Raw genomic sequence first — 12,812 nt, 5'->3', positions numbered from 1 at the left:
GCCCATACAAATACATGCAGGGAAAATTATGGTACATTATTTTACTTCGCTTTTATACCACGGAATTTTTATTTACGTCCACAGGATGCATTTTATCCAGTCTAACAAATCCAACAGACATCCTTCAGTTAGTTTTATAGATATAACTAAAATCAACCCATATACACAAAGATTTCACTTTCCTGATAGCAGTTAGTTTTAGATACAACATTCCATGATGCAATTCATCTTTGAAATTATTGAAAAGGGGGTGGCAATATACCAAGGCAGCTAAATCTCTTAAGAGAGATTTACAAAGTCAATGAGGAGAAATTGCAGAACTTACCTCTTGACTATTTAATCATTCTTATCAAGACTAGCACTACCTTCCACAGGAAAAACAACAGAATGCTTACTAGCATTCAAATACATTATAAATCCAGACATAGCTTGTTAAGGGGCACTGCCAAGCAGGAAACACAGGTGCAGAACCTTTTCAAGCTGAATTCAGGTGTAACATGATGGAAGTGATCCACTCAGTTATAAGGGAATTGGGCCAACTATCTGCACTCTGTGAGAAGCTCCTCTTGAGTGCTCTATGAAGCAGCTTCTATTGTGTGCTCACTTTCCTCTCTCAAAGATAATCTGCCAAATGTAGTGGTTTCAAGACAGGGAAAATATCTGGGTGGAAAAAGCTCCATTAATTGAAACCAGGAAACTCTTTCATTTGTGATCTAAGGCGATACCAATTTGTGTTTTTTTCAATTGAAAGACTAAAGAATTAATTCCGCTAAGTACTTGAGCATATGCCTACTTTCAGATGTGTGATCTGTCCCATTAACTTCAATGAGACTATTCATGTGCTTAAAGTTTGGCTCATGCTCAAAAAGCTTGTTAACCTGGGCACTTGTACTCTTAGAGACAAGTCTGGTGTGCTTTCCAGTGGCTCTCAAACTTTTTTACTGGTGACCCCTTTCACATAGCAAGACTCTGAATGTGACCCCCCCTTTACAAATTAAAAACACTTCTTAATATATTTAACACAATTATAAATGCTGGAGGCAAAGTAGGGTTTGGGGCGGAGGCTGACAGCTCACAACCTGCCATGTAATAATCTTGCGACTCCCTGAGGGGTCCCGACCCCCAGTTTGAGAACCTCTGCTTTATATAGTCAAATGAACTCAACTGGTCTTCACGAATTAAAAAATATTTGACATTGCAGGTTTAATTATCTTTTTCTGCTGCTCTTATGGTGAGGCTGCTATACTTAAACTGGCATGACATCTCAGGTGTTCATTAATATACCTAAAATGGTACTTGCAAATATTCTGGTGAATAAAAGCCAGTGATTCCACTCACTAACATTTGCAATACTTTTTATTCATTTGTTCAGAAGCATTCAGATGATTTTTGTATTCCTAAGAATGTTTATGGACAGCAAATGTTCATAGTGTCATGAATAATAGCACAGAGAAATATTCCTGAAAGTATTTGGACTATAAGTGTTCTCACAGTAAGTTTTTATGCTTCACACAATGCATTTATCTGGTATTTTTTCTAAGTTTTAGTGTATAATTTCCAAAGCAAAACAAAGAGCTATGCATGAGATTTTCAAAATGCTGGCATAAACTCTGCTCTCATTAAAGTCAACAGATTTTACCAAAGATTTACAAGTGTCTGGATTTGCGATTTTTAATCCCACCAGACTCCACATGCAATATGCATCCATAACAAAAGTGTTCATGAATAGCTGAGACATCATGTCACGGGTTGTGAGAGGTGGGGTTATAAAATGTTGCCACACACAAATTCTGCTAACAAAATAACATAGTGAAAGGGAGAAAGGGGGGAACAACCACTGTACTGAGGTCTGCTACATTAGTCTTTGTTCAGAAAAAAGAGAAGGGAATGGAAATCTTTTATTTAAGTACAACTACAGCACTGAGTTTTTACCTGTACTGACTGATCCTAATGACAAAGCAGAAATGCAATTATAAAATATATATTTTATGTATGTATAGTGTGTGTGTGTATGTACAAGTAAGTTTCATCAAACAAAAGCTGTCTCATAATTCTATTTAATTTATCTTGTATTTAACAAATTCAAGTAAATATTTTTCTCTTCCCTTACCTGCTGTTTTTACAGGGACAAATACTAAAGTTATTTTCTCCCTGGTGAGAACTATTTTATAAAATTATCTAAATCTGACACATTTGTTATAGTATTTAATTTTCCAGCAAGAAGTAATTTTGTGCTATTGTATTTTTTAGCCACTCATCTTGTACTGTAAGTCCCATGCTGAACAGGATTATTCGATGTATTAAACACCAAAGGACCTGAAGATTTTATTAATGGCTACTGTATAGGGCTTAGTTCTTAAAACAAACTGCAGATATTTGTAAGCAAACTACACTTACCTTTGATGCTAATTCCCCAGGATCCTTCTTTTCTAAAAATCCAGAAACTTTAGGAAGCTCATCATTATTGAGGTCAATACTCCATATATACTGTAATGTTAACAGCAAATTTCCATAAACAACCATGAAAGGTGAACTGATCATAGCGTATTTCCTTCGGTCACGAATCATCCAAAGCGTGCAGGACCAGATCAATAACACAAAAGTCAACCAACTGTGATAAGTGATACTCCAAGCCTTGGGAGGGAGGGGATAGGAGAGACAAAAATGTTCATAGATTCACTTAGTTACAGTATTACTGCATACAGTCAGCAAAACTTTACAGCACTGCTCAACTTCACACACCTTGTCTAGGGTATATTTTCAGTGCGATGCATGGAGATTTAGCCATGTGACTCTCATTTATGTTAATGAGAATTCGGCCGCTGACAGCTACAGTAGATCCTCTGGACTACATGCAGTAAACGGATTCCTAGGAAATTCAGTTTAGACAACCTTTTTTTGGTCTGGTACTTTTGCGTCTTGGTACTTCAGTAGAAATGTTAGTTTAGGTCCCCCAGAGTTGAGCAGTGACTATAAAGCATGCTTTAGATGTCACTTTCTGTTGTACTCTAGATATCAGACGGGGAGTAGACTTAGATTGATTTAGCCTAACCCAACCCAGTGTAGCATTGTTCCTTACAGTATATTCAAATGTTCTGTTCATTTTACAGGTATCAAACAACATGTTACTTTAAACTGTTCTGGACAAAACAACATATTATAGTGTGGGGGTGGGAAGTGTCCTTTTATTAAACCCTGTTATTGATTTTGGACTAGATTCTGGTATTGGCAATGCACCAGTATAAATCTAGAGTAACTTAGCTGAATTCAATGGAATTTTAATTTCTTTTTTTGTTTAGACAGAAAAGCATGAAATATTAAGAATATTGTAATCAAGGCTGGATTAGTCTTGACTTGATAAAGTGTCCATTATAGCCTCTGAGAATCATGCATATGCTATTCTTCCATTAGGATACAAGACTGTAACATGCACAATGGGTCATTTGGGCATGACATAAGTAGAATAGCAGCTGAATTTGGTTCACAATACTTAGAACATAGATCCTTCAGAGCTGATTTTATCTCAGTTTGAGACTAGAAGAAAGCTCAGACCAATACAGCTCCATCACAGATACTGACGGATTTGAACCTTGAATGGAATTTGAAGTAATTAAAGCACATGTGCAGCAATCACTTCAATATATATATATATATATATATATATATATATATACACACACCACAGCAAGAAAAATAACTACTTACTAACATTTCAAAAAGCACAAAGAATCTGCTATGTTCTGTTTATCTCCAGAGACTTTTCATGCTAAGGAACAGCAAACAAAAGTCCAAAACCCATAAAAATATCTGTTTTCTTCTGCTGTATGCAAGCAAAAAGTGGCCAAACTATTTACAAAAAAAATTTTAAGGTGAAATTGGGCCAAGAAACTTTATGATAAATTGTATCCCAGTTGAAACCTTTTCAAAATAGTGAAACCAGACCTTGGAAGTGCTGAAACAGAACTACCACGTTGTGAACTTGCTACAATATAATTCAAAGCTAATTTGCACAAAATGACCCTCTGTTTTAAGGGATAGGCAATGCAATTTCAAAAAAAAAATTAATCACAAAAAATGTGTTGGCACAAAATTGTATTTTCCTAGATGTCCTCCCTGTGTAGATGAAAGAAATCAATGTTTATAAGTTTATTTTCATACAAAGTTTGAACTAGATGCATAGATTCAATCTGAAATAGAAATGGCAAGTTCAGATTTACTGTCTGACTATGAAGTGCTTTATTTTTGCAGAGAATTTCTGAATTGAGTAAATGCATTAAAACTCACCTAAAAAAAACTTTTGAACTATCAGAAAAATGAACATGTTGAGCATTTTCTGATCTGCCGCAGGTAACAAAATACTATGTAGTCTAAAGCTAGAATTTTAAGCCCTGATTCTGTAATGGAATCCCTGTGAGCAGAAACCTGTGCCCTGTCCCATAAGGAGTTGGTGGTCGGATCAAGACATAATTTGAGGGGTAATGTTTTAAAACCACATGCATCCAACAGATTTTACAATGTTAAAGTAAACACCAGTGAAAAATCAACATGACTAATCACCCTTCACCAAGACATTTGGAAGATAAATATATTGATGCTGTCAATAACGTGGCAGAAGCTCATTTTCAGAGTTAGATGACATCTATAATTAGATGATGTCTACTACCCCAACTCAATTATTTTTGTCTTTCATACGTACCATCATTGCAATCAGAGCACAAATGTAACTTTGTTTCATAATAAAATGGAAGACAGAGACCATAGCATGTATTTTAACATTTTCTTTTTTCTCCTGAACATCTTCCTCCTCCTCTTCTTCCTCATCGTCCTCTTCTTTCTTTTCTAAGTAGAAAAAGATTCTTACAGTGCAATTCAAATAAGTCTAATGGCACTGCATGTACACACAGTTCTAAACCCTACAATCCTTGCACAAATTGAGTAAATCTTGCAGGAATCAGGCCATTGTATTCTGGTATAGTGAACTCAGATGCTTCCCATGTGGCAGAATGTTGTGCTACCATTACAGCACTCAGCCACATCAATATTAATAATTTTAATACCTTGACATTGACCTGAGAACCACAGGAAAAATCCACAGAAGTATAGTACACACGGTCATGTAAGGACATAAAACAAATGTGTTGGTGGGCAGGCAAGCACAATATTTTGGATAATACGCACCTGCGATTTGATTCAAAGATCTGCAAGTTGATTGGTAGCATAAGAACTGTCATACAGGATCAGATCAATGGGCAATCTAACCCAGTATCCTGTCTCTGACGGTGGCCAGAGCTTCAGTAATGTACAGAACAGGGCAATTTCGAGAGATCCACCTCTGTCCTCCCCTTCCAGCTTCTGGCAGTCAAAAGTCAAGGGTGCTGTCAGCATGGGGTAATAGCCTTGATCATCCTGGCTAATAGCCACTGATGGACTTATCATCCATTAACTAATCTAGTTCTTTTTTGAACCCGTTATACTTTTGGCCATCACAACATCCCCAGCAATGAATTCCCACAGGTTAATTGGGCATTGGGTGAATAAATATTTTCTTTTGTTTGTATTAAGTTTGCTGCCTATTAATTTGAGTGAACCCTGGTTTTTGCATTGTAGAAAAAGGTAACACTTCTCTATTCACTTTTTCCGCAGCATTCATGATTTTATAGACCTCTATCATACCTCCCCTTAATCATCTCTCTTCTAAGATGAACATCCCTATACTTTTTAGTCTCTTCTTGTAAGGAAGCTGTTCCAGACCCCGGATCATCTTTGTCACCCTTCTCTGAACCTTTTCCATTCTCACAATATCCCATTTCAGATGGGGTCTCTAAAACTGGACACATTATTCAAGGTGTGGGTTTACCATGGATTTATATGGTGGGATTATGTTATTTTCTGTCTTATTTTCTATCCCTTTCCTAATTGTTCCTAATATCCTGTTACCATTTTTTTACTTCAGTTGGACCTTCTACTGAATTTTTCCAAGAACTATCTATGATGACGCCAAGGTCTTTTTCTTGAATGATAACAGTTAGTTTAGAACCCATCATCATATATGTGTATTTGGGATTATTTTTTCCAATGTGCATTATTTTGCCCTTATCAACACTGAATTTCATCTGCCAGTTGGTTGGCCAGTCATCCAGGTTTGTGAGACCCCCCTGTAACTCTCTGCAGTGAGCTTTAGACTTAACTTTCTTGAATAATTTTGTGTCATCTACAAACTGTGCCACTTCATGGTTCACTCTTTTTCCAGATCATTTATGGGTATGTTGAATAGGACTGGCCCCAGTACAATTCCCACTTTTTACCTCTCTCTGTTCCGAAAACTGACCATTTATTCCTATCCTTTGTTTCCTATCTTTTAACCAAGTACTGATCCCTGAGAGGACCTTTTGTGTTATCCTATGCCAACTAAGTTTTCTTAAGAGTCTTTGGTGAGGGACCTTGTCAAATGCTTTTGGAAAATCCAAGTACACTGTATTGACTGGATCACCCTTATCCACGTGCTTGCTGACGCTCTCAAAGAATTCTAACTGATTGGCGAGGCATGACTTCCCTTTACAAAAGCCATATTGCCTCTCCCCCAACAAATTGTGTTCATCCACATGTCTAATAATTTTGATCTTTACCAATTTGCCCAGTATTGAAGTTAGGTTTACTAGCCTGTATTTGCTGGAATAATCCTCTGGAACCCTCTTTAAAAATGAGTTTCATATTAGCTACTTGCCAGTCATCTGATACTGATGCTTGTTTCAGTAATAGATTACATACTACAGTTTGTAGTTCTGCAATTTCATATTTAAGTTCCTTCAGAACTCTTGGGTGAATACCATGTAGTCCTGGAGACTTATTGCTGTTTAATTTATCAATTTGTTCTAACAGTTCCTTAAATCTTATCAAGCTGCTTAACAAAAATGCACAAGGGCAAGAATTTAACTATAGAGTAAATAATAAAATACCAAATACAAGGGTTATTTCCCAAATAATTCATGTTACTACCTGACATGTCATCTGATGGCTCCCATTTATACTGTGGGGTTGAGTACATATCAGCTTTGGCAGGGCCATTCTCCAAGTGCAGTGTGGGGTGCATGGTGTGATAATCTACAGGAGTCCCATTCACTGTTACAAGCAGAACCTGCCAGACGAGGATTGGAGAAAGGCATTCCTTTTAGAAAAGCTCCTGTGTGAGTGAAACTGCTACTTACTAACTCCCACTAGGTAATGTTTCCAAAATATGAAAGAAACTTAATGAAATCATTTCAGCAGGTTTCTCTCTATACTGAACAATCACACATTACACATGATGTTAACACAATTGTCCTAAGAATAATTTTAGTAGACCAATTTATGCTAAAAAGAATTATGACACCAATTTCATTAAATTTTCTTTAACAAAACAGTAATAATGATGATGATGGTGCTCTGCACTTCTACAGTAACCCCCAACAAAGAATCTCAAAGCTCTTATAAACATTACTTAATCCTTAAACCATCACTGTGAGGTAGGCATTACACCTATTTTAAAGACAGGCCAGTTGAAGCATGACAAGGTTGTGCCTATTGTTAGGTGACATAGGCAATCTCCGGCCAAGCTAGGAAAGAACCCTAATCTTCTAACTAGTTCTATGCCATAGCCACGAGTTCCATCCTTCTCTTTCAGGCAGCCTTGTGGCTGTATATATTTTAAGGTTAATTTTCTGTCTAATGGTTTCCAGTACCGATGAAGATGATGGGTACAAATGATTTTCATTTTTAAATCAGCAGAGTGATCTGCATTTGTTACAATTAGTAAAATTAGTTGTGTTTGTTACAATTGTTTATTACTCAATGTTTATGCCACTATTTGAACTTTCCTTTCTGCAATGTGTTGTTGGCCATTGTCCTTGTTTGGCAAGGGTTTCCAGCAGCTGACCAATGGAGATGGGCTAGTTTTACAGAACCAATCTCACTGCAAAATATATTGTGTGGTTTTCTGATGCAGTAGTTGTCACAAGGGCTGGGGGCCATATTTAGGTTTGGTTACAGCTGTTTCTAGGCTGCATGACAGAGGAGATCTGCAACCCCATTTGTTAAAGTATGGGACTGACACAGAACATTTCCCTCTTCAGAATCTGCTAGGATTTCCTGTCTTTGGGCTAATTACTTTGTTGCCTGTTCAAATAAAGTTTCATACTTTCCACCATTTTAATATTCAACTCAGGTATTTGGCCATTTTTGCAGGACCTCAGTAATTCAACATGAACACTTTTAAAAACACATCTCAAAGAAGGAATTGAACCAAGTTTTAGGGTAGCTTATGTTAGAAAAGCAGAGTTGCATGTTTTGTTTAAAATACAAGGAACTAAGGAAGATCTTTTGCCAGTTAGTACAACCTCAAATGGGATACACTTAGTAAGTTTAAATAATCAAGATTTTGTATAATCAAAGGGGTTCTCAATGTAATTAACAGCAGGGAGGTTTGGATAATCAAGGTTTTAATATAATGGCTAGGCTAATAAAAAGATTAGAACATTTTAAAATGTCATAGAAACTTGTCTCTATTAGGTATATCATAGAATCATAGAATATCAGCTTTGGAAGGGACCTCAGGAGGTCATCTAGTTCAATCTCCTGCTCAAAGCAGGACCAATCCCCAACTAAATCATCCTAGCCAGGGCTTTCTCAGGCCTGACCTTAAAAACTTCTAAGGAAGGAGATTCCACCACTTCCCTAGGTAACCCATTCCAGTGTTTCATCACTCTCTGAGTGAAAAAGTTTTTCCTAATATCCAACCTATGCATAATCCATATATGCATAATCCATATTTACACCATCTATACGAGTACAAATAAATTGCAAAGACTGATAGTATACTAACATCAGATGACTTGTATTCATCTTGAGTCATTGACAGAAGCTGTAAAAAGCAATGGAAGGACAGATTATTAATGAAGAAGCATAGCTCAAGCAGTAATAAGTTTAATAGATTCATGCATATTTGCTGATCCTCTCAACAGATCTGAATTAAGAAATTCAGTAAGAATTTTCAAAGAATCAGCAGAATTGTATAATATGCCCAATTAAACAACATTTATTTTAGCATAATTATTGGCATAACTTTATTTTTAAATGTCTTAATTCCAAATCACAAGTGAAGATGTTATACTGAAATTATGTGATGGTCACGGGAATTCATCAATATGTTATTACAGTTAATATCAAATGACTTTCCAATGAGACACTTAAAATTAAGGTTTTTTAAATGATCATTAGAATTTCTCTAAGTATAAAATCATTAAACAGAATTATTACTGTAGGATAAAAATTTTATACCTACATTTCAAAGTATTAATAATATCATTGAAACTACTGGAAAAGCATTACATTTTCATCAACAGCATCTAATTACTGCCCTTCATCATTCATTAGAAATTATTGATATATTATGAAACAGTAGATGGAGATATAGAGATCATCAAAACACACTCTAGTAATTTCTATTTGTTGAAAATTTGATAGATAATAATTATATAGGGCTAAAGGCTGCAGTCTTTTCCCAGGCAAAGCTCATGCTTGAAATCAATGGGAATTTTGCCTGAGAAAGGAGTATAAGATGTGACTCATAGAAGAAGAAAATATTGTAACTACAGTATTTTGAAATTTGTTAAGAATACTCAAACTCATCTTCCTGCAACATATTTGGCTTTGCCAAGATTACATTTGGCTTATAGAAGATGTATCTTTTGGACAAGAGAACATATTTCTCTACAAGTAATCAGCACCACATGTAGTGAAACTCAGAATATAGCAGACGGCTTTTGTTTGTTTTGTTTTTGGTTCTTTTTTTAAAAGAAAGCGAGCATTAGGACCCATTTTTTCAGTTTTTATTTATGAAAGTGGCTCTCTTGAGTTAGGCTGATAGGGTTGGGTCCTTGCTCTGTGACATGAAAGCAGTGTGTGAAGCACAGTGACCCCAACACATTAATCAACTTTTACTGCCTTAGACTTTTAAGTCTACATGAAACTTTGTAGAGAACCATGGCCTTACAATAAGACCTAGCAAAGGCCACAACTGCATTATAGGAGTATATGTATTTTGTAGTTTTTATAATAAACAATTAGGACTGGGGCAGCCCCTTTCTGTACTTTAAACCATTAGTGCTTCCCTTGGGTAACAGATCCTTCAACAAATGCAACTCTATTTATTTTAGTTCGTTCTATTCCTATGCGTGTCAACATCCCTATCACCTATTGCCCACATATTACATTGACTCAGCTCCACTTCCGCTGAAACCCTCATCCATGCCTTCAGTTCCTCTCGCTTAGACTACTGCACCTCCTTTCAATGGCCTTCCTAACCCACAGCTTTCTAGAATCCAGCTAGTGTAGAATGCTACCCCTCTTTAAAAATATGCAAACATTCTCAAACAACTCCACTGGATAGGTGTCATTTCAGGATCTGGTTCAAAACTATCTTTCTTGTTTATAAAATCCTGCATGGAATTGTTCCTATCTAGCAGACTTTGTCCTCTTGTTTTCCCCTTTTTATTCCTTCCTCTCATTGAACACATTCTTCATCTCGCCCTCAACAACATCTCTGCACTGTCAACGTAAGTTTTTTTTTCTCTGCAGCTCCTGCACTCTGGAACTGAATCCCTGAATCTCCTCTCTTCATTTGTTATTTAAATGCTCTTTCCCTCTGTCATCATTTCACTTTGTAAACGTACACTACTGTAACTCTGCCTTTTGTTGGTTTGTGTTATCACCATTTCAGATCAGACAGTATAAAGTTGATGATACTTCCAACGTATGTCTTCACTGACTTTTCTAACAGCAGCTGAGGATATAGGAGTACTAAAGTTACTACTGCAATTGTTAGGGATACAGGAATATAGCAATCTGTTTGTTGTTACAGTTCAGTGTCCAGTTCACTCAGAGCAGTTTTTATTATTACTACTACTACTACTACCGTTATTGTTACTTCCATCACAGTACTCTTCGGGATTGGAAATGTTAATTTAAGGCTCACCCTAATACTTTTGGAGCCAAAATCTGTGAGCAGCTGGCCATATAAGAATTCATTTAGTGGGCAGGAAGAAGGGGACTCTGTTGCTGTGAAGCTGGTGAGTTGGCTCCTACACCAACTACCCTCCCCACTCTGGCACTGGGGTGTACAGGGAAGTAAAGAAACATGTTGCTGGCAGGCTGGGTTGTGTTGTGGGAGAGCGAAGGCAGATCAGACTCTAATCCTGGATCTTTTTGTTTTGGAAGCTAGAAACACAGGAAACATTCTGCTTTCACTTCCTAGCATGGTCCCTTGTTTTTCTTCTTCTAAGTTTTACAAAATAATAACATTCCTTTCCTACCTTTCCCCAAAGTCTTGGTGACATGACAATTACATAATCACTCACATATTTTTACTTGGAACTTATACCACTATGTCCCCAAATAGAAATACATTACTTTACAACAGTGTTTCCCAGACTTGGGACACCACTTGTGCAGGGAAAGCCCCTGTGGGCCAGGCTGGTTTGTTTACCTGCCACGTCCACAGGTCCGGCCGATCGCGGCTCCCACTGGCACGGCTCACTGCTCCAGGCCAATGGGAGCTGCTGGAAGCAGCACGGGCTGAGGGACATACTGGCCGCCACTTCCAGCAGCTCCCATTGGCCTGGAGCAGTGAACCGTGCCAGTGGGAGCTGCGATTGGCCAGACCTGTGGACGTGGCAGGTAAACAAACCAGCCTCGCCCACCAGGGGCTTTCCCTGCACAAGCGGCATCCCAAGTTTGGGAAACACTGCTTTACAAAGTTACCACAATAAAATGAACTGCATGTTTGAAACATTTTGACATAGGGAACCCTTTCCCCAGGTCTTACTTTTCTCTCATCAGCTGTGTAGTGGCTTGCATACCACAGACTTCGTCTCCTTGAGGTTGAGTTGCAGTCTGTTTCTTTGTCTTCTTCGCTGATACCAGATTTCTCATCATCATCTATCTCCTAAACAATGGGAATGGCAGGCACAGTTGTAATTCTTAAATAGCTATTTTCTAAGAGTAACACTGTGGTACCTAGATGCTGTTCTTCCTCTAAATTGTATCTACCATGAAATATCTTCTAGTGTTTAATTTACTATATCTATGATGGAGGTGTTTTATTAGTATGACATTTTCAGAAAATGATGACAGAGCTATTCTATAATTGCTAAACCCATCAATATCAAGATGTTTCCTGATTCCTACAGGATACCATAAGTAACCAGACTTCCACATCCTGCTTTATAGTATAAACCAAACCATAAAGTATAATGCAGATATGTAATCATTTTAAAGCTAGATTTACTGAAATTAAAACTCTCTGTTTGTCTATTTGAATGTGGGAATAGCATTGTCTTGCTATACTGAGAAGTAAATTAAATGAAAAAATATTTTCTGGGCATATGTAATACATATTCAAAGACTACAGAATAACACACTAATCCTGTTCCGGATATATGGTAACACAGTAAATGGATCAGAACAGTGAACTGATTTGGAACATCTAGAAGCCACACCTTGAACAATGATGGAATCACATGCCCAATGAGAAGTTTCTTCCAATCCCCCACCTCTTAGTGGTTAGGTTTTAATCTCACCGTGAATAACAAATTGAGGATTTTTAGGACAGAGTGTACATGCTCTGAAATGGGTTATCCTGTGAGGAAAAGCACTCTACTAATAAACATTTGAATCTAACAAACAGGAAGCATTAGAGTCTGATTCTGCATTGCTGGTGCACTAACATTATAGTTACCTTAAATTACACTTCATCTCTATGTAATTTCTGTCAGCCCTGG

The 12,812-nt window shown here is 37.1% G+C and overlaps 1 protein-coding gene across 1 annotated transcript in view; it reads right to left on the bottom strand.

The window, feature by feature from the left end:
- The window catches only part of PIEZO2 (piezo type mechanosensitive ion channel component 2), a 484,884-nt gene that overhangs the window by 116,691 nt on the left and 355,381 nt on the right, over positions 1–12,812 (bottom strand). Inside the window, exons 9-13 of the mRNA XM_050942210.1 lie at positions 11,858–11,977; positions 8,858–8,896; positions 6,997–7,135; positions 4,697–4,839; positions 2,398–2,634 (exon numbers count right to left, since the gene is read on the bottom strand). Of these exons, the coding sequence (XP_050798167.1) occupies positions 2,398–2,634; positions 4,697–4,839; positions 6,997–7,135; positions 8,858–8,896; positions 11,858–11,977 (678 nt within the window). The remainder of the gene's footprint in view (positions 1–2,397; positions 2,635–4,696; positions 4,840–6,996; positions 7,136–8,857; positions 8,897–11,857; positions 11,978–12,812) is intronic.

This window comes from Gopherus flavomarginatus, chromosome 2, assembly GCF_025201925.1.
Source record: "Gopherus flavomarginatus isolate rGopFla2 chromosome 2, rGopFla2.mat.asm, whole genome shotgun sequence".
Lineage (NCBI taxonomy): Eukaryota > Metazoa > Chordata > Testudines > Testudinidae > Gopherus > Gopherus flavomarginatus.
This window is presented reverse-complemented; position numbering and strand designations above follow the sequence as displayed.